The sequence below is a fragment of the Oncorhynchus clarkii genome, unplaced genomic scaffold (genome assembly GCF_045791955.1).
Source record: "Oncorhynchus clarkii lewisi isolate Uvic-CL-2024 unplaced genomic scaffold, UVic_Ocla_1.0 unplaced_contig_6271_pilon_pilon, whole genome shotgun sequence".
Classification (NCBI taxonomy): Eukaryota; Metazoa; Chordata; class Actinopteri; order Salmoniformes; family Salmonidae; genus Oncorhynchus; species Oncorhynchus clarkii.
Window position 1 is genome coordinate 559,256 of NW_027261145.1, and position 24,686 is coordinate 583,941.

Below are 24,686 nucleotides of genomic sequence, written 5' to 3' on the forward strand. Positions count from 1 at the left end.
CTAGACACATCACCTACCCCTACTACCAGGTAACTAGACACACACCTACCCCTACTACCAGGTAACTAGACACGTCACCTACCCCTACCACTACTACCAGGTAACTAGACACGTCACCTACCCCTACCACTACTACCAGGTAACTAGACACGTCACCTACCCCTACTACCAGGTAACTAGACACGTCACCTACCCCTACTACCAGGTAACTAGACACGTCACCTACCCCTACTACCAGGTAACTAGACACGTCACCTACCCCTACTACCAGGTAACTAGACACGTCACCTACACCTACTACCAGGTAACTAGACACGTCACCTACCCCTACTACCAGGTAACTAGACACGTCACCTACCCCTACTACCAGGTAACTAGACACGTCACCTACCCCTACTACCAGGTAACTAGACACGTCACCTACCACTACTACCAGGTAACTAGACACGTCACCTACCCCTACTACCAGGTAACTAGACACGTCACCTACCCCTACTACCAGGTAACTAGACACGTCACCTACCCCTACTACCAGGTAACTAGACACGTCACCTACCCCTACTACCAGGTAACTAGACACGTCACCTACCCCTACTACCAGGTAACTAGACACGTCACCTACCCCTACTACCAGGTAACTAGACACGTCACCTACCCCTACTACCAGGTAACTAGACACATCACCTACCAGGTAACTAGACACATCACCTACCCCTACCACTACTACCACGTAACTAGACACACACCTACCCCTACTACCAGGTAACTAGACACATCACCTACCCCTACTACCAGGTAACTAGACACGTCACCTACCCCTACTACCAGGTAACTAGACACGTCACCTACCCCTACCACTACTACCAGGTAACTAGACACGTCACCTACCCCTACCACTACTACCAGGTAACTAGACACGTCACCTACCCCTACTACCAGGTAACTAGACACGTCACCTACCCCTACTACCAGGTAACTAGACACGTCACCTACCCCTACTACCAGGTAACTAGACACGTCACCTACCCCTACTACCAGGTAACTAGACACGTCACCTACACCTACTACCAGGTAACTAGACACGTCACCTACCCCTACTACCAGGTAACTAGACACGTCACCTACCCCTACTACCAGGTAACTAGACACGTCACCTACCCCTACTACCAGGTAACTAGACACGTCACCTACCACTACTACCAGGTAACTAGACACGTCACCTACCCCTACTACCAGGTAACTAGACACGTCACCTACCCCTACTACCAGGTAACTAGACACGTCACCTACCCCTACTACCAGGTAACTAGACACGTCACCTACCCCTACTACCAGGTAACTAGACACGTCACCTACCCTTACTTCCAGGTAACTAGACACGTCGCCTACCCCTACTACCAGGTAACTAGACACGTCACCTACCCCTACTACCAGGTAACTAGACACGTCACCTACCCTTACTACCAGGTAACTAGACACGTCACCTACCCCTACTACCAGGTAACTAGACACGTCACCTACCCCTACTACCAGGTAACTAGACACGTCACCTACCCCTACTACCAGGTAACTAGACACGTCACCTACCCCTACTACCAGGTAACTAGACACGTCACCTACCCCTACTACCAGGTAACTAGACACGTCACCTACCCCTACTACCAGGTAACTAGACACGTCACCTACCCCTACTACCAGGTAACTAGACACGTCACCTACCCCTACTACCAGGTAACTAGACACGTCACCTACCCCTACTACCAGGTAACTAGACACGTCACCTACCCCTACTACCAGGTAACTAGACACGTCACCTACCCCTACTACCAGGTAACTAGACACGTCACCTACCCCTACTACCAGGTAACTAGACACGTCACCTACCCCTACTACCAGGTAACTAGACACGTCACCTACCCTTACTTCCAGGTAACTAGACACGTCGCCTACCCCTACTACCAGGTAACTAGACACGTCACCTACCCCTACTACCAGGTAACTAGACACGTCACCTACCCTTACTACCAGGTAACTAGACACGTCACCTACCCCTACTACCAGGTAACTAGACACGTCACCTACCCCTACTACCAGGTAACTAGACACGTCACCTACCCCTACTACCAGGTAACTAGACACGTCACCTACCCCTACTACCAGGTAACTAGACACGTCACCTACCCCTACTACCAGGTAACTAGACACGTCACCTACCACTACTACCAGGTAACTAGACACGTCACCTACCCCTACTACCAGGTAACTAGACACGTCACCTACCCCTACTACCAGGTAACTAGACACGTCACCTACCCCTACTACCAGGTAACTAGACACGTCACCTACCCCTACTACCAGGTAACTAGACACGTCACCTACCCTTACTTCCAGGTAACTAGACACGTCGCCTACCCCTACTACCAGGTAACTAGACACGTCACCTACCCCTACTACCAGGTAACTAGACACGTCACCTACCCTTACTACCAGGTAACTAGACACGTCACCTACCCCTACTACCAGGTAACTAGACACGTCACCTACCCCTACTACCAGGTAACTAGACACGTCACCTACCCCTACTACCAGGTAACTAGACACGTCACCTACCCCTACTACCAGGTAACTAGACACGTCACCTACCCCTACTACCAGGTAACTAGACACGTCACCTACCCCTACTACCAGGTAACTAGACACGTCACCTACCCCTACTACCAGGTAACTAGACACGTCACCTACCCCTACTACCAGGTAACTAGACACGTCACCTACCCCTACTACCAGGTAACTAGACACGTCACCTACCCCTACTACCAGGTAACTAGACACGTCACCTACCCCTACTACCAGGTAACTAGACACGTCACCTACCCCTACTACCAGGTAACTAGACACGTCACCTACCCCTACTACCAGGTAACTAGACACGTCACCTACCCCTACTACCAGGTAACTAGACACGTCACCTACCCCTACTACCAGGTAACTAGACACGTCACCTACCCCTACTACCAGGTAACTAGACACGTCCCCTACCACTACTACCAGGTAACTAGACACGTCACCTACCCCTACTACCAGGTAACTAGACACGTCACCTACCCCTACTACCAGGTAACTAGACACGTCACCTACCCCTACTACCAGGTAACTAGACACGTCACCTACCCCTACTACCAGGTAACTAGACACGTCACCTACCCCTACTACCAGGTAACTAGACACGTCACCTACCCTTACTTCCAGGTAACTAGACACGTCGCCTACCCCTACTACCAGGTAACTAGACACGTCACCTACCCCTACTACCAGGTAACTAGACACGTCACCTACCCTTACTACCAGGTAACTAGACACGTCACCTACCCCTACTACCAGGTAACTAGACACGTCACCTACCCCTACTACCAGGTAACTAGACACGTCACCTACCCCTACTACCAGGTAACTAGACACGTCACCTACCCCTACTACCAGGTAACTAGACACGTCACCTACCCCTACTACCAGGTAACTAGACACGTCACCTACCCCTACTACCAGGTAACTAGACACGTCACCTACCCCTACTACCAGGTAACTAGACACGTCACCTACCCCTACTACCAGGTAACTAGACACGTCACCTACCCCTACTACCAGGTAACTAGACACGTCACCTACCCCTACTACCAGGTAACTAGACACGTCACCTACCCCTACTACCAGGTAACTAGACACGTCACCTACACCTACTACCAGGTAACTAGACACGTCACCTACCCCTACTACCAGGTAACTAGACACGTCACCTACCCCTACTACCAGGTAACTAGACACGTCACCTACCCCTACTACCAGGTAACTAGACACATCACCTACCCCTACTACCAGGTAACTAAACACATCACCTACCCCTACCACTACTACCAGGTAACTAGACACGTCACCTACCCCTACTACCAGGTAACTAGACACGTCACCTACCCCTACTACCAGGTAACTAGACACGTCACCTACCCCTACTACCAGGTAACTAGACACGTCACCTACCCCTACTACCAGGTAACTAGACACGTCACCTACCCCTACTACCAGGTAACTAGACACGTCACCTACCCCTACTACCAGGTAACTAGACACGTCACCTACCCCTACTACCAGGTAACTAGACACGTCACCTACCCCTACCACTACTACCAGGTAACTAGACACGTCACCTACCCCTACCACTACTACCAGGTAACTAGACACGTCACCTACCCCTACCACTACTACCAGGTAACTAGACACGTCACCTACCCCTACCACTACTACCAGGTAACTAGACACGTCACCTACCACTACTACCAGGTAACTAGACACGTCACCTACCCCTACCACTACTACCAGGTAACTAGACACGTCACCTACCCCTACCCCTACTACCAGGTAACTAGACACGTCACCTACCCCTACTACCAGGTAACTAGACACGTCACCTACCCCTACTACCAGGTAACTAGACACGTCACCTACCCCTACTACCAGGTAACTAGACACGTCACCTACCACTACTACCAGGTAACTAGACACGTCACCTACCCCTACTACCAGGTAACTAGACACGTCACCTACCCCTACTACCAGTTAACTAGACACGTCACCTACCCCTACTACCAGGTAACTAGACACGTCACCTACCCCTACTACCAGGTAACTAGACACGTCACCTACCCTTACTTCCAGGTAACTAGACACGTCGCCTACCCCTACTACCAGGTAACTAGACACGTCACCTACCCCTACTACCAGGTAACTAGACACGTCACCTACCCTTACTACCAGGTAACTAGACACGTCACCTACCCCTACTACCAGGTAACTAGACACGTCACCTACCCCTACTACCAGGTAACTAGACACGTCACCTACCCCTACTACCAGGTAACTAGACACGTCACCTACCCCTACTACCAGGTAACTAGACACGTCACCTACCCCTACTACCAGGTAACTAGACACGTCACCTACCCCTACTACCAGGTAACTAGACACGTCACCTACCCCTACTACCAGGTAACTAGACACGTCACCTACCCCTACTACCAGGTAACTAGACACGTCACCTACCCCTACTACCAGGTAACTAGACACGTCACCTACCCCTACTACCAGGTAACTAGACACGTCACCTACCCCTACTACCAGGTAACTAGACACGTCACCTACCCCTACTACCAGGTAACTAGACACGTCACCTACCCCTACTACCAGGTAACTAGACACGTCCCCTACCACTACTACCAGGTAACTAGACACGTCACCTACCCCTACTACCAGGTAACTAGACACGTCACCTACCCCTACTACCAGGTAACTAGACACGTCACCTACCCCTACTACCAGGTAACTAGACACGTCACCTACCCCTACTACCAGGTAACTAGACACGTCACCTACCCCTACTACCAGGTAACTAGACACGTCACCTACCCTTACTTCCAGGTAACTAGACACGTCGCCTACCCCTACTACCAGGTAACTAGACACGTCACCTACCCCTACTACCAGGTAACTAGACACGTCACCTACCCTTACTACCAGGTAACTAGACACGTCACCTACCCCTACTACCAGGTAACTAGACACGTCACCTACCCCTACTACCAGGTAACTAGACACGTCACCTACCCCTACTACCAGGTAACTAGACACGTCACCTACCCCTACTACCAGGTAACTAGACACGTCACCTACCCCTACTACCAGGTAACTAGACACGTCACCTACCCCTACTACCAGGTAACTAGACACGTCACCTACCCCTACTACCAGGTAACTAGACACGTCACCTACCCCTACTACCAGGTAACTAGACACGTCACCTACCCCTACTACCAGGTAACTAGACACGTCACCTACCCCTACTACCAGGTAACTAGACACGTCACCTACACCTACTACCAGGTAACTAGACACGTCACCTACCCCTACTACCAGGTAACTAGACACGTCACCTACCCCTACTACCAGGTAACTAGACACGTCACCTACCCCTACTACCAGGTAACTAGACACATCACCTACCCCTACTACCAGGTAACTAAACACATCACCTACCCCTACCACTACTACCAGGTAACTAGACACGTCACCTACCCCTACTACCAGGTAACTAGACACGTCACCTACCCCTACTACCAGGTAACTAGACACGTCACCTACCCCTACTACCAGGTAACTAGACACGTCACCTACCCCTACTACCAGGTAACTAGACACGTCACCTACCCCTACTACCAGGTAACTAGACACGTCACCTACCCCTACTACCAGGTAACTAGACACGTCACCTACCCCTACTACCAGGTAACTAGACACGTCACCTACCCCTACTACCAGGTAACTAGACACGTCACCTACCCCTACTACCAGGTAACTAGACACGTCACCTACCCCTACCACTACTACCAGGTAACTAGACACGTCACCTACCCCTACCACTACTACCAGGTAACTAGACACGTCACCTACCCCTACCACTACTACCAGGTAACTAGACACGTCACCTACCACTACTACCAGGTAACTAGACACGTCACCTACCCCTACCACTACTACCAGGTAACTAGACACGTCACCTACCCCTACCACTACTACCAGGTAACTAGACACGTCACCTACCCCTACTACCAGGTAACTAGACACGTCACCTACCCCTACTACCAGGTAACTAGACACGTCACCTACCCCTACTACCAGGTAACTAGACACGTCACCTACCCCTACTACCAGGTAACTAGACACGTCACCTACCCCTACTACCAGGTAACTAGACACGTCACCTACCCCTACTACCAGGTAACTAGACACGTCACCTACACCTACTACCAGGTAACTAGACACGTCACCTACCCCTACTACCAGGTAACTAGACACGTCACCTACCCCTACTACCAGGTAACTAGACACGTCACCTACCCCTACTACCAGGTAACTAGACACGTCACCTACCCCTACTACCATGTAACTAGACACGTCACCTACCCCTACTACCATGTAACTAGACACGTCACCTACCCCTACTACCAGGTAACTAGACACGTCACCTACCCCTACTACCAGGTAACTAGACACGTCACCTACCCCTACTACCAGGTAACTAGACACGTCACCTACCCCTACTACCAGGTAACTAGACACGTCACCTACCCCTACTACCAGGTAACTAGACACGTCACCTACCCCTACTACCAGGTAACTAGACACGTCACCTACCCCTACTACCAGGTAACTAGACACGTCACCTACCCCTACTACCAGGTAACTAGACACGTCACCTACCCCTACTACCAGGTAACTAGACACGTCACCTACCCCTACTACCAGGTAACTAGACACGTCACCTACCCCTACTACCAGGTAACTAGACACGTCACCTACCCCTACTACCAGGTAACTAGACACGTCACCTACCCCTACTACCAGGTAACTAGACACGTCACCTACCCCTACTACCAGGTAACTAGACACGTCACCTACCAGGTAACTAGACACATCACCTACCCCTACCACTACTACCACGTAACTAGACACACACCTACCCCTACTACCAGGTAACTAGACACATCACCTACCCCTACTACCAGGTAACTAGACACACACCTACCCCTACTACCAGGTAACTAGACACGTCACCTACCCCTACTACCAGGTAACTAGACACGTCACCTACCCCTACTACCAGGTAACTAGACACGTCACCTACCCCTACTACCAGGTAACTAGACACGTCACCTACCCCTACTACCAGGTAACTAGACACGTCACCTACCCCTACTACCAGGTAACTAGACACGTCACCTACCCCTACTACCAGGTAACTAGACACGTCACCTACCCCTACTACCAGGTAACTAGACACGTCACCTACCCCTACTACCAGGTAACTAGACACGTCACCTACCCCTACTACCAGGTAACTAGACACGTCACCTACCCCTACTACCAGGTAACTAGACACGTCACCTACCCCTACTACCAGGTAACTAGACACGTCACCTACCCCTACTACCAGGTAACTAGACACGTCACCTACCCCTACTACCAGGTAACTAGACACGTCACCTACCCCTACTACCAGGTAACTAGACACGTCACCTACCCCTACTACCAGGTAACTAGACACGTCACCTACCCCTACTACCAGGTAACTAGACACGTCACCTACCCCTACTACCAGGTAACTAGACACGTCACCTACCCCTACTACCAGGTAACTAGACACGTCACCTACCCCTACTACCAGGTAACTAGACACGTCACCTACCCCTACTACCAGGTAACTAGACACGTCACCTACCCCTACTACCAGGTAACTAGACACGTCACCTACCCCTACTACCAGGTAACTAGACACGTCACCTACCCCTACTACCAGGTAACTAGACACGTCACCTACCCCTACTACCAGGTAACTAGACACATCACCTACCAGGTAACTAGACACATCACCTACCCCTACTACCAGGTAACTAGACACATCACCTACCAGGTAACTAGACACATCACCTACCCCTACTACCAGGTAACTAGACACATCACCTACCCCTACTACCAGGTAACTAGACACGTCACCTACCCCTACTACCAGGTAACTAGACACGTCACCTACCCCTACTACCAGGTAACTAGACACGTCACCTACCCCTACTACCAGGTAACTAGACACATCACCTACCCCTACTACCAGGTAACTAGACACATCACCTACCCCTACTACCAGGTAACTAGACACATCACCTACCAGGTAACTAGACACATCACCTACCCCTACTACCAGGTAACTAGACACATCACCTACCAGGTAACTAGACACATCACCTACCCCTACTACCAGGTAACTAGACACATCACCTACCCCTACTACCAGGTAACTAGACACGTCACCTACCCCTACTACCAGGTAACTAGACACGTCACCTACCCCTACTACCAGGTAACTAGACACGTCACCTACCCCTACCACTACTACCAGGTAACTAGACACATCACCTACCCCTACTACCAGGTAACTAGACACGTCACCTACCCCTACTACCAGGTAACTAGACACGTCACCTACCCCTACTACCAGGTAACTAGACACGTCACCTACCCCTACTACCAGGTAACTAGACACGTCACCTACCCCTACTACCAGGTAACTAGACACGTCACCTACCCCTACTACCAGGTAACTAGACACGTCACCTACCCCTACTACCAGGTAACTAGACACGTCACCTACCCCTACTACCAGGTAACTAGACACGTCACCTACCCCTACTACCAGGTAACTAGACACGTCACCTACCCCTACTACCAGGTAACTAGACACGTCACCTACCCCTACTACCAGGTAACTAGACACGTCACCTACCCCTACTACCAGGTAACTAGACACGTCACCTACCCCTACTACCAGGTAACTAGACACGTCACCTACCCCTACTACCAGGTAACTAGACACGTCACCTACCCCTACTACCAGGTAACTAGACACGTCACCTACCCCTACTACCAGGTAACTAGACACGTCACCTACCCCTACTACCAGGTAACTAGACACGTCACCTACCCCTACTACCAGGTAACTAGACACGTCACCTACCCCTACTACCAGGTAACTAGACACGTCACCTACCCCTACTACCAGGTAACTAGACACGTCACCTACCAGGTAACTAGACACGTCACCTACCCCTACCACTACTACCAGGTAACTAGACACGTCACCTACCCCTACTACCAGGTAACTAGACACGTCACCTAGCCCTACTACCAGGTAACTAGACACGTCACCTACCCCTACTACCAGGTAACTAGACACGTCACCTACCCCTACTACCAGGTAACTAGACACGTCACCTACCCCTACTACCAGGTAACTAGACACGTCACCTACCCCTACTACCAGGTAACTAGACACGTCACCTACCCCTACTACCAGGTAACTAGACACGTCACCTACCAGGTAACTAGACACGTCACCTACCCCTACCACTACTACCAGGTAACTAGACACATCACCTACCCCTACTACCAGGTAACTAGACACGTCACCTACCCCTACTACCAGGTAACTAGACACGTCACCTAGCCCTACTACCAGGTAACTAGACACGTCACCTACCCCTACTACCAGGTAACTAGACACGTCACCTACCCCTACTACCAGGTAACTAGACACGTCACCTACCCCTACTACCAGGTAACTAGACACGTCACCTACCCCTACTACCAGGTAACTAGACACGTCACCTACCCCTACTACCAGGTAACTAGACACGTCACCTACCCCTACTACCAGGTAACTAGACACGTCACCTACCAGGTAACTAGACACGTCACCTACCCCTACCACTACTACCAGGTAACTAGACACATCACCTACCCCTACTACCAGGTAACTAGACACGTCACCTACCCCTACTACCAGGTAACTAGACACGTCACCTAGCCCTACTACCAGGTAACTAGACACGTCACCTAGCCCTACTACCAGGTAACTAGACACGTCACCTACCCCTACTACCAGGTAACTAGACACGTCACCTACCCCTACTACCAGGTAACTAGACACGTCACCTACCCCTACTACCAGGTAACTAGACACGTCACCTACCCCTACTACCAGGTAACTAGACACGTCACCTACCCCTACTACCAGGTAACTAGACACGTCACCTACCAGGTAACTAGACACGTCACCTACCCCTACCACTACTACCAGGTAACTAGACACATCACCTACCCCTACTACCAGGTAACTAGACACGTCACCTACCCCTACTACCAGGTAACTAGACACGTCACCTACCCCTACTACCAGGTAACTAGACACGTCACCTACCCCTACTACCAGGTAACTAGACACGTCACCTACCCCTACTACCAGGTAACTAGACACGTCACCTACCCCTACTACCAGGTAACTAGACACGTCACCTACCCCTACTACCAGGTAACTAGACACGTCACCTACCCCTACTACCAGGTAACTAGACACGTCACCTACCCCTACTACCAGGTAACTAGACACGTCACCTACCCCTACTACCAGGTAACTAGACACGTCACCTACCCCTACTACCAGGTAACTAGACACGTCACCTACCCCTACTACCAGGTAACTAGACACGTCACCTACCCCTACTACCAGGTAACTAGACACGTCACCTACCCCTACTACCAGGTAACTAGACACGTCACCTACCCCTACTACCAGGTAACTAGACACGTCACCTACCCCTACCACCAGGTAACTAGACACGTCACCTACCCCTACCACTACTACCAGGTAACTAGACACATCACCTACCCCTACTACCAGGTAACTAGACACGTCACCTACCCCTACTACCAGGTAACTAGACACGTCACCTACCCCTACTACCAGGTAACTAGACACGTCACCTACCCCTACTACCAGGTAACTAGACACGTCACCTAGCCCTACTACCAGGTAACTAGACACGTCACCTACCCCTACTACCAGGTAACTAGACACGTCACCTACCCCTACTACCAGGTAACTAGACACGTCACCTACCCCTACTACCAGGTAACTAGACACGTCACCTACCCCTACTACCAGGTAACTAGACACGTCACCTACCCCTACTACCAGGTAACTAGACACGTCACCTACCCCTACTACCAGGTAACTAGACACGTCACCTACCCCTACTACCAGGTAACTAGACACGTCACCTACCAGGTAACTAGACACGTCACCTACCCCTACCACTACTACCAGGTAACTAGACACGTCACCTACCCCTACTACCAGGTAACTAGACACGTCACCTACCCCTACTACCAGGTAACTAGACACGTCACCTACCCCTACTACCAGGTAACTAGACACGTCACCTACCCCTACTACCAGGTAACTAGACACGTCACCTACCCCTACTACCAGGTAACTAGACACGTCACCTACCCCTACTACCAGGTAACTAGACACGTCACCTACCCCTACTACCAGGTAACTAGACACGTCACCTACCCCTACTACCAGGTAACTAGACACGTCACCTACCCCTACTACCAGGTAACTAGACACGTCACCTACCCCTACTACCAGGTAACTAGACACGTCACCTACCCCTACTACCAGGTAACTAGACACGTCACCTAGCCCTACTACCAGGTAACTAGACACGTCACCTACCCCTACTACCAGGTAACTAGACACGTCACCTACCCCTACTACCAGGTTACTAGACACGTCACCTACCCCTACTACCAGGTAACTAGACACGTCACCTACCCCTACTACCAGGTAACTAGACACGTCACCTACCCCTACTACCAGGTAACTAGACACGTCACCTACCCCTACTACCAGGTAACTAGACACGTCACCTACCCCTACTACCAGGTAACTAGACACGTCACCTACCCCTACTACCAGGTAACTAGACACGTCACCTACCCCTACTACCAGGTAACTAGACACGTCACCTACCCCTACTACCAGGTAACTAGACACGTCACCTACCCCTACTACCAGGTAACTAGACACGTCACCTACCCCTACTACCAGGTAACTAGACACGTCACCTACCCCTACTACCAGGTAACTAGACACGTCACCTACCCCTACTACCAGGTAACTAGACACGTCACCTACCCCTACTACCAGGTAACTAGACACGTCACCTACCCCTACTACCAGGTAACTAGACACGTCACCTACCCCTACTACCAGGTAACTAGACACGTCACCTACCCCTACTACCAGGTAACTAGACACGTCACCTACCCCTACTACCAGGTAACTAGACACGTCACCTACCCCTACTACCAGGTAACTAGACACGTCACCTACCCCTACTACCAGGTAACTAGACACGTCACCTACCCCTACTACCAGGTAACTAGACACGTCACCTACCCCTACTACCAGGTAACTAGACACGTCACCTACCCCTACTACCAGGTAACTAGACACGTCACCTACCCCTACTACCAGGTAACTAGACACGTCACCTACCCCTACTACCAGGTAACTAGACACGTCACCTACCCCTACTACCAGGTAACTAGACACGTCACCTACCCCTACTACCAGGTAACTAGACACGTCACCTACCCCTACTACCAGGTAACTAGACACGTCACCTACCCCTACTACCAGGTAACTAGACACGTCACCTACCCCTACTACCAGGTAACTAGACACGTCACCTACCCCTACTACCAGGTAACTAGACACGTCACCTACCCCTACTACCAGGTAACTAGACACGTCACCTACCCCTACTACCAGGTAACTAGACACGTCACCTACCCCTACTACCAGGTAACTAGACACGTCACCTACCCCTACTACCAGGTAACTAGACACGTCACCTACCCCTACTACCAGGTAACTAGACACGTCACCTACCCCTACTACCAGGTAACTAGACACGTCACCTACCCCTACTACCAGGTAACTAGACACGTCACCTACCCCTACTACCAGGTAACTAGACACGTCACCTACCCCTACTACCAGGTAACTAGACACGTCACCTACCCTTACTACCAGGTAACTAGACACGTCACCTACCCCTACTACCAGGTAACTAGACACGTCACCTACCCCTACTACCAGGTAACTAGGTTTTTGTTGTAAATTTGTGTTCTCTCTCCGAAGTATCACCAACTCTCCTCCCCTTCCTCTGTTCCCAGAACTCGATCCGCCACAACCTGTCTCTGAACCGTTACTTCCTGAAGGTGGCTCGTAGCCAGGAGGAGCCTGGGAAAGGTAGTTTCTGGCGCGTGGACTCGGCCTCCGAGGGCAAGCTGGTGGAACAAGCCTTCAGGAAGAGACGGCAGAGGGGCGTGGCCTGCTTCCGCACGCCGTTCGGACCGCTCTCGTCCAGGTACGACCCCTGAACCCTGACCTCTAGCTAATCCCTGATCTCTAGCTGACCACTAGCTAATCCCTGACCTCTAGCTGACCTCTAGCTAATCAAGTTCGTGAAGAGCAACTGTTAGTAGAACCAGGTGTGTTATAGTGCAGGGTTGTAGTAAAAGCCTGCACACACAGTAGCTTCTCTTCAGACCCTCCTTAATGTATTGACCTGTAAACCCTCAGTTAAACAGTTATAATCTGTCTGTTTCTGCCTCTGTTTAACTCCCTCTCTGTCCTCTGTCAGTTAAACAGTTCTAATCTGTCTTTCTGTTTAACTCTCTCCCCTCTCTGCTTCTGCTCTCGTTTGATTGGATAGAACAAAGTAAGTCTCTCTCAGTAAGGTGTGTGTCTGAAACAATCCTGGAGTGTGTGTTCGCTCTCACCTTATGAAAAGTCCCATTCTCAGTCTGAGAGGAGAGGGGGGTGTGTTTCTCCGGAGGGGGGGGGGGGGGGGCGGGGTGGTGTGTTGTTTCGCTGGAGGGTGTTGTGTTTGCACTGTGTTAATGCCCTAACCATTCCCCCTCTCTAGGAGTGCCCCAGCCTCCCCCACCCACCAGGGTCTCCTCTCCCCTCCCTCCAGTGGTCTTCAGACCCCAGAGTGTCTCTCTAGAGAGGGATCTCCTCTGTCTCACCACCACGACCTCGCTCACAAACTGGCCTCCGTACCAGAGTACAGATATACACAGAGCGCCCCAGGTAGGAACACATCTACACCACAAACTGTCCTCCTCACTAGATACAGAGCTCCCCAGGTAGGGACACATCTACACCATAACCTGTCCTCCTCACTAGATACAGAGCTCCCCAGGTAGGGACACATCTACACCATAACCTGTCCTCCTCACTAGATACAGAGCTCCCCAGGTAGGGACACATCTACACCATAACCTGTCCTCCTCACTAGATACAGAGCTACCCAGGTAGGGACACATCTACACCATAACCTGTCCTCCTCACTAGATACAGAGCTACCCAGGTAGGGACACATCTACACCATAACCTGTCCTCACTAGATACAGAGCTCCCCAGGTAGGGACACATCTACACCATAACCTGTCCTCCTCACTAGATACAGAGCTCCCCAGGTAGGGACACATCTACACCATAACCTGTCCTCCTCACTAGATACAGAGCGCCCCAGGTAGGGACACATCTACACCATAACCTGTCCTCACTAGATACAGAGCTCCCCAGGTAGGGACAAATCTACACCATAACCTGTCCTCCTCACTAGATACAGAGCTCCCCAGGTAGGGACACATCTACACCATAACCTGTCCTCCTCACTAGATACAGAGCTCCCCAGGTAGGGACACATCTACACCATAACCTGTCCTCCTCACTAGATACAGAGCTCCCCAGGTAGGGACACATCTACACCATAACCTGTCCTCACTAGATACAGAGCTCCCCGGGTAGGGACACATCTACACCATAACCTGTCCTCACTAGATACAGAGCTCCCCAGGTAGGGACACATCTACACCATAACCTGTCCTCCTCACTAGATACAGAGCTACCCAGGTAGGGACACATCTACACCATAACCTGTCCTCACTAGATACAGAGCTCCCCAGGTAGGGACACATCTACACCATAACCTGTCCTCCTCACTAGATACAGAGCTCCCCAGGTAGGGACACATCTACACCATAACCTGTCCTCCTCACTAGATACAGAGCTACCCAGGTAGGGACACATCTACACCACAAACTGTCCTCCTCACTAGATACAGAGCTCCCCAGGTAGGGACACATCTACACCATAACCTGTCCTCCTCACTAGATACAGAGCTACCCAGGTAGGGACACATCTACACCATAACCTGTCCTCACTAGATACAGAGCTACCCAGGTAGGGACACATCTACACCATAACCTGTCCTCCTCACTAGATACAGAGCTCCCCAGGTAGGGACACATCTACACCATAACCTGTCCTCACTAGATACAGAGCTCCCCAGGTAGGGACACATCTACACCATAACCTGTCCTCCTCACTAGATACAGAGCTCCCCAGGTAGGGACACATCTACACCATAACCTGTCCTCACTAGATACAGAGCTCCCCAGGTAGGGACACATCTACACCATAACCTGTCCTCCTCACTAGATACAGAGATCCCCAGGTAGGGACACATCTACACCATAACCTGTCCTCCTCACTAGATACAGAGCTCCCCAGGTAGGGACACATCTACACCATAACATGTCCTCCTCACTAGATACAGAGCTCCCCAGGTAGGGACACATCTACACCATAACCTGTCCTCACTAGATACAGAGCTCCCCAGGTAGGGACACATCTACACCATAACCTCTCCTCCGCACTAGATACAGAGCTCCCCAGGTAGGGACACATCTACACCATAACCTGTCCTCCTCACTAGATACAGAGCGCCCCAGGTAGGGACACATCTACACCATAACCTGTCCTCACTAGATACAGAGCTCCCCAGGTAGGGACAAATCTACACCATAACCTGTCCTCCTCACTAGATACAGAGCTCCCCAGGTAGGGACACATCTACACCATAACCTGTCCTCCTCACTAGATACAGAGCTCCCCAGGTAGGGACACATCTACACCATAACCTGTCCTCCTCACTAGATACAGAGCTCCCCAGGTAGGGACACATCTACACCATAACCTGTCCTCACTAGATACAGAGCTCCCCGGGTAGGGACACATCTACACCATAACCTGTCCTCACTAGATACAGAGCTCCCCAGGTAGGGACACATCTACACCATAACCTGTCCTCCTCACTAGATACAGAGCTACCCAGGTAGGGACACATCTACACCATAACCTGTCCTCACTAGATACAGAGCTCCCCAGGTAGGGACACATCTACACCATAACCTGTCCTCCTCACTAGATACAGAGCTCCCCAGGTAGGGACACATCTACACCATAACCTGTCCTCCTCACTAGATACAGAGCTACCCAGGTAGGGACACATCTACACCACAAACTGTCCTCCTCACTAGATACAGAGCTCCCCAGGTAGGGACACATCTACACCATAACCTGTCCTCCTCACTAGATACAGAGCTACCCAGGTAGGGACACATCTACACCATAACCTGTCCTCACTAGATACAGAGCTACCCAGGTAGGGACACATCTACACCATAACCTGTCCTCCTCACTAGATACAGAGCTCCCCAGGTAGGGACACATCTACACCATAACCTGTCCTCACTAGATACAGAGCTACCCAGGTAGGGACACATCTACACCATAACCTGTCCTCCTCACTAGATACAGAGCTACCCAGGTAGGGACACATCTACACCATAACCTGTCCTCACTAGATACAGAGCTCCCCAGGTAGGGACACATCTACACCATAACCTGTCCTCCTCACTAGATACAGAGCTCCCCAGGTAGGGACACATCTACACCATAACCTGTCCTCCTCACTAGATACAGAGCTCCCCAGGTAGGGACACATCTACACCATAACCTGTCCTCACTAGATACAGAGCTCCCCAGGTAGGGACACATCTACACCATAACCTGTCCTCCTCACTAGATACAGAGCTCCCCAGGTAGGGACACATCTACACCATAACCTGTCCTCCTCACTAGATACAGAGCTCCCCAGGTAGGGACACATCTACACCATAACATGTCCTCCTCACTAGATACAGAGCTCCCCAGGTAGGGACACATCTACACCATAACATGTCCTCCTCACTAGATACAGAGCTCCCCAGGTAGGGACACATCTACACCATAACCTGTCCTCCTCACTAGATACAGAGCGCCCCAGGTAGGAACACATCTACACCACAAACTGTCCTCCTCACTAGATACAGAGCTCCCCAGGTAGGGACACATCTACACCATAACCTGTCCTCACTAGATACAGAGCTCCCCAGGTAGGGACACATCTACACCATAACCTGTCCTCCTCACTAGATACAGAGCTCCCCAGGTAGGGACACATCTACACCATAACCTGTCCTCCTCACTAGATACAGAGCTCCCCAGGTAGGGACACATCTACACCATAACCTGTCCTCACTAGATACAGAGCTCCCCAGGTAGGGACACATCTACACCATAACCTGTCCTCACTAGATACAGAGCTACCCAGGTAGGGACACATCTACACCATAACCTGTCCTCACTAGATACAGAGCTCCCCAGGTAGGGACACATCTACACCATAACCTGTCCTCCTCACTAGATACAGAGCTTCCCAGGTAGGGACACATCTACACCATAACCTGTCCTCCTCACTAGATACAGAGCTTCCCAGGTAGGGACACATCTACAGATGCTCAGACAACTAAAGACAGTGTTTGTGTGTGTGTGTGTGTCCCAGGTTCTCCAGTACATGGCCAGCCAGTGATCATGGCCGCCCCGCCCCACCCCCTGCCCTCGGGGATGGGTAAACCCCTGGCCTTGTTCTCGGGCCCCGGAGTCGCCGGGGGACAGACCCTCCACATGCTGCAGAGCCCCCCCAACACCCTCACCATGCTCCGTCTGGTCACCACGGCTACGGCCTCCCACCCCCCGAACGGGTACATCCTCACCCCCGGCGGGGGCCAGAGTCGTGGTAATACCGGCGCTGGCCAGCAGGGAGCAGAGGGCACCGGCGAGCAGAGAGGTACGGCTAGATTGTGACCCCAATCCCAAATGAACCCTCCTAGACCCTACACTCTGAGAGGATTTGACCAGTGATAGTAAAATGACAATAGTTCTACCTCGCCCTCTGATAGGCTAGGTAGAAATGGAACCATATTGCTTACACCAATCAAATCCTTTGAAATCTCCACGAGTGTATTGTGCTGAAGGTTTATAGGGTTCCTTATGGATCTGATGCATACTGTGTATAAACGGTACCTTCTGGTAAAGTATTCAGCCCCCCTTGACTTAAAATATATATATCTACATATCTCTCACCCAGACATGTCAAATCAACTTGTATTTGTCACATTCACCGAACACAACCGGTGTCTTCCAGCTGCTGTTTGTTTTTACGAGGTCAATCTGGTCGATTTTTATTCATAATCTGACATAGAATAGGTGTATACATAAATAAACAGGGAAAAGGAGGTACGGGATTATTTTATACACCTATTTATGTCAACTTTTATTTTGGTGGCAAGGAAAATGTCCAGAATTGAATTTTTCCTACCAAAATAAATAATTATAAATGCAACAATTTAAAAGATTTTAATCAGTTACAGTTCAGGAAATGAGTCCATCTGAAATAAATTCATCTAATCTATGGATTTCACATGACTGGGAACAAAGGCATGTGTTGGTCACCAGATATAATATATTTATTTATTTATTTATATATTTATTTATTTATTTATTTATTTATTTATTTATTTATTTATTTATATATTTATTTATTTATTTATTTATATATTTATTTATTTATATATTTATTTATATTTATATATTATTTATATATTTATTATATTTATATTATATTTATTATATTTATTATATTTAATATATTTATATTATATTTATATATATATATATATATATATATATAATATAAATATATATAATATAAATATATATAAAAATATATATAATATAAATATATATAATATAAATATAAATATAAATATATATAATATAAATATATATATATATAATATAAATATATTTATATTATATATATATATAAATAATATAAATATATTTATATTATATATAGTTATATTATATATATTTATATTATATATATATTTATATTATATATATTATATATATAAATATATTTATATTATATATATATTTATATTATATATATAATATATATATATATATATATAATATAACTATATATAATATAAATATATTTATATTATTTATATATATATATAATATAAATATATAATATAAATATATTTATATTATATATATATATATTTATATTATATATATTTATATTATATATATATATATATATTTATATTATATATATATATATATATTTATATTATATTATATGTCACTTTAAAATAAAACATGAAGGTGAGTCTGCAGGCCGTGGAAGAACTGGGACACTTTCATCTTCCAGGAACTGTGTCCAGATCCAACATGGGGCTCTGGTACATTATCATGCTGAAGCATGAGGTGACGGCTTCTCCAGCGAGGCCAGTGGCCATTCTGGCTTCATCACGTTGGAGGTGGCTCATGGTAGAGAAATTAACATTCAATTCTCTGGCGGACATTCCATGCAGTCAGCATGCCGATTCCACGCTCCCTCAACTTGAGACGCCTGTTGCATTGCGTTGTGATGTGTGACAAAACTGCACATTTTAGAGGGGCCTTTTATTGTCCCCCAGCACAAGGTGCACCTGTGTAATAATCATGCCGTTTAATCGGCAATCTTGACATGCCACACCTGTCGGGTGGATGGATTATCTTGACAAAGGAGAAATGCTCACTAACAGCGACGTAAACAAATTTGTGCACAACATTTTATAGAAATTAGCATTTTTGTACGTTTGGAACATTTCTGGGATCTTTTATTTCAGCTTCATGTAAACAAAACACTTTATGTTGTTTTATATCGGTGTTTTATATTGGTGTTTTATATCGTTGTTTTATATCGGTGTTCAGTATATTAATACGTTTCTCCCCCCCAGACTCGCAGCAGCAGAACAGGGAGCGAGTGATCCAGTCGTTGGAGGGAGCTCAACAGGGGGGTCAGGGGTCAGAGGGGCGTGGCCTATCTCTGGGGCTGCACCAACTTCCTGTCCGCCCTGTCACTCAGAACGGCAAACACACCGCCGTCGCCAACGCTTACGGTACGGCTACCTTAGCAACCGGTGTTGTTGGTTTTTTTGTTGACATGGTTGTTATGTTAATTTCATTTGATGCATGGTGAGTTATGTCTCATTATGGTGTTGTACTGACTCTGTCCTTCCTCTCTCCTCTTCCTCACCTCCCCTGCCTCCCATCCCCACCCCCAGCTCTGACCAGTCCTCTCCAGATCCTGGCAGCCCAGGCTTCCAGCTCCCCCCCAGTCCTGGTGAGCAGACAGCCCAGCGCGGGGCCTGATGTTGGGCCGGAGGTGCCAGGCGACCCCCAGGCTAAGAGGCCTAAGATGGAGGAGGACGAGGCGGCTCCTCCCCCCATTCAGCAGCCAGTCATCGTGGCCATGAGTTCTCAGCCACACGACAACAGAAAGTAGAACTGCTGAACTCTAACCCCCTGACCTGGTGTCTAGAGGAGGAGGAGCCTCTCTGGGTGAACCATCTCACCAGTCTGACCCCTGGGTCCCAGTGTCTGCTGGTTCACCCCCTGACCTGGTGTCTAGAGGAGGAGGAGCCTCTCTGGGTGAACCATCTCACCAGTCTGACCCCTGGGTCCCAGTGTCTGCTGGTTCACCCCCTGACCTGGTGTCTAGAGGAGGAGGAGGAGCCTCTCTGGGTGAACCGTCTGACCCCTGGGTCCCAGTGTCTGCTGGTTCACCCTCTGACCCCTGGGTCCTGCTTCAGACCAGAGCCCTACTCCCAACGTAGTGTACTGCTTCAGACCAGAGCCCTACTCCCAACGTAGTGTACTGCTTCAGACCAGAGCCCTACTCCCAACGTAGTGTACTGCTTCAGACCAGAGCCCTACTCCCAACGTAGTGTACTGCTTCAGACCAGAGCCCTACTCCCAACGTAGTGTACTGCCTCAGACCAGAGCCCTACTCCCAACGTAGTGTACTGCCTCAGACCAGAGCCCTACTCCCAACGTAGTGTACTGCTTCAGACCAGAGCCCTACTCCCAACGTAGTGTACTGCCTCAGACCAGAGCCCTACTCCCAACGTAGTGTACTGCCTCAGACCAGAGCCCTACTCCCAACGTAGTGTACTGCTTCAGACCAGAGCCCTACTCCCAACGTAGTGTACTGCTTCAGACCAGAGCCCTACTCCCAACGTAGTGTACTGCCTCAGACCAGAGCCCTACTCCCAACGTAGTGTACTGCCTCAGACCAGAGCCCTACTCCCAACGTAGTGTACTGCCTCAGACCAGAGCCCTACTCCCAACGTAGTGTACTGCCTCAGACCAGAGCCCTACTCCCAACGTAGTGTACTGCCTCAGACCAGAGCCCTACTCCCAACGTAGTGTACTGCTTCAGACCAGAGCCCTACTCCCAACGTAGTGTACTGCTTCAGACCAGAGCCCTACTCCCAACGTAGTGTACTGCCTCAGACCAGAGCCCTACTCCCAACGTAGTGTACTGCCTCAGACCAGAGCCCTACTCCCAACGTAGTGTACTGCCTCAGACCAGAACCCTACTCCCAACGTAGTGTACTGCCTGGGACCAGAGCCCTACTCCCAACGTAGTGTACTGTCTCAGACCAGAGCCCTACTCCCAACGTAGTGTACTGCCTCAGACCAGAGCCCTACTCCCAACGTAGTGTACTGCCTGGGACCAGAGCCCTACTCCCAACGTAGTGTACTGCCTCAGACCAGAGCCCTACTCCCAACGTAGTGTACTGCCTGGGACCAGAGCCCTACTCCCAACGTAGTGTACTGCCTGGGACCAGAGCCCTACTCCCAACGTAGTGTACTGTCTCAGACCAGAGCCCTACTCCCAACGTAGTGTACTGCTTTAGGTTTGAGGTATGGACCAGCAGACACTGTGGCTCAGGAGAGGAGGGGCCCTGCAGGACCCGGTGTGTGTTCAGAGGAGAGGAGGGAGGAAGAGAGGAAAGAGGAGAGGAGGGAGGAAGAGAGGAAAGAGGAGAGGAGGGAGGAGGCTAATCTAATTTAGACGATCTGATTGTGTTTAATTTCATCATTAGAAGGTGCTGATTTCTAACCTGGGTCAACGACACACTGCAAATACTCTGTACTATACTATAATACTCTGTACTATAATACTCTGTACTATACTATAATACTCTGTACTGTACTATAATACTCTGTACTATAATATTCTGTACTATACTATAATACGCTGTACTATACTATAATACTCTGTACTATAATACTCTGTACTATACTATAATACTCTGTACTGTACTATAATACTCTGTACTATACTATAATACTCTGTACTATACTGTATACCACACCTGGGTCATACAGGTGATATGATACTGATGCTGATATGATACTATAATACTCTGTACTACTCTGTGGATCTCAGCTGTGTGACCCCAGGTGTGGATCTCAGCTGTGTGACCCCAGGTGTAGATCTCCGCTGTGTGACCCCAGGTGTGGATCTCAGCTGTGTGACCCCAGGTGTGGATCTCAGCTGTGTGACCCCAGGTGTGGATCTCAGCTGTGTGGATCTCAGCTGTGTGACCCCGGGTGTGGATCTCAGCTGTGTGACCCCGGGTGTGGATCTCAGCTGTGTGACCCCGGGTGTGGATCTCAGCTGTGTGACCCCGGGTGTGGATCTCAGCTGTGTGGATCTCAGCTGTGTGACCCCAGGTGTGGATCTCAGCTGTGACCCCAGGTGTGGATCTCAGCTGTGTGGATCTCAGCTGTGTGACCCCAGGTGTGGATCTCAGCTGTGTGACCCCAGGTGTGGATCTCAGCTGTGTGACCCCAGGTGTGGATCTCAGCTGTGTGGATCTCAGCTGTGTGACCCCGGGTGTGGATCTCAGCTGTGTGGATCTCAGCTGTGTGACCCCCAGGTGTGGATCTCAGCTGTGTGGATCTCAGCTGTGTGACCCCCAGGTGTGGATCTCAGCTGTGTGGATCTCAGCTGTGTGACCCCCAGGTGTGGATCTCAGCTGTGTGGATCTCAGCTGTGTGACCCCGGGTGTGGATCTCAGCTGTGTGGATCTCAGCTGTGTGACCCCAGGTGTGGATCTCAGCTGTGTGGATCTCAGCTGTGTGACCCCGGGTGTGGATCTCAGCTGTGTGGATCTCAGCTGTGTGACCCCAGGTGTGGATCTCAGCTGTGTGTACAGTTTAATATTTTAGCATTATCTTGATCATTTTATCCCTTTAAAAAGCCTTAAATATTTCTAATTTGTTGTTGTTGTTTTATCTAGGGAACTTTTACTTTTAACATTAAAGAATGTTTTTAATGTTAAGGAGGAAGACTTTTATTTTGTAATGTTGCAGACTGCTTCAGAACAGGACTTTTATTTTGTAATGTTGCTTCAGAACAGGACTTTTATTTTGTAATGTTGCATACTGTTTCAGAACAGGACTTTTATTTTGTAATGTTGCAGACTGCTTCAGAACAGGACTTTTATTCTGTAACGTTGCAGACTGCTTCAGAACAGGACTTTTATTTTGTAATGTTGCAGACTGCTTCAGAACAGGACTTTTATTTTGTAATGTTGCTTCAGAACAGGACTTTTATTTTGTAATGTTGCTTCAGAACAGGACTTTTATTTTGTAATGTTGCAGACTGCTTCAGAACAGGACTTTTATTTTGTAATGTTGCAGACTGCTTCAGAACAGGACTTTTATTTTGTAATGTTGCAGACTGCTTCAGAACAGGACTTTTATTCTGTAACGTTGCAGACTGCTTCAGAACAGGACTTTTATTTTGTAATGTTGCAGACTGCTTCAGAACAGGACTTTTATTCTGTAACGTTGCAGAGAGAGAAGCGCGTTTCAGATCGGGTACATGGTGTTTGTGACTTGCAGGGAAGGGAAGTAGAACCTTCTGGAAGCCTGCTTCCCTAATGGCATCCTGTACCCTACATAGTGCACTACTGCAGACCGCCAGAAGGTTCTAACTTCCATCTCCCTTCCCTACAAGTCAACAAACCCCATGTCCTGATCTGAAACCTGCTTCTCTCTCTGCAACGTTACAGAATAA

At 49.3% G+C, this 24,686-nt stretch overlaps 1 protein-coding gene and 1 long non-coding RNA gene across 2 annotated transcripts in view; both read left to right on the top strand.

The window, feature by feature from the left end:
* The window catches only part of LOC139405255 (forkhead box protein K1-like), a 57,354-nt gene extending 35,847 nt beyond the window's left edge, over positions 1-21,507 (top strand). Inside the window, exons 5-9 of the mRNA XM_071147700.1 lie at positions 13,690-13,883; positions 14,445-14,611; positions 18,255-18,539; positions 20,548-20,709; positions 20,875-21,507. Coding sequence (XP_071003801.1) covers positions 13,690-13,883; positions 14,445-14,611; positions 18,255-18,539; positions 20,548-20,709; positions 20,875-21,095 — 1,029 coding nt within the window. The 3' untranslated portion in view covers positions 21,096-21,507. The remainder of the gene's footprint in view (positions 1-13,689; positions 13,884-14,444; positions 14,612-18,254; positions 18,540-20,547; positions 20,710-20,874) is intronic.
* Positions 21,508-22,964: 1,457 nt separating this feature from the next.
* Positions 22,965-24,275, top strand: LOC139405254 (uncharacterized). Its single transcript, XR_011633873.1, has 3 exons — positions 22,965-23,456; positions 23,796-24,041; positions 24,166-24,275. It is a non-coding gene; the product is annotated as an uncharacterized lncRNA (long non-coding RNA).
* Positions 24,276-24,686: the final 411 nt, after the last annotated feature.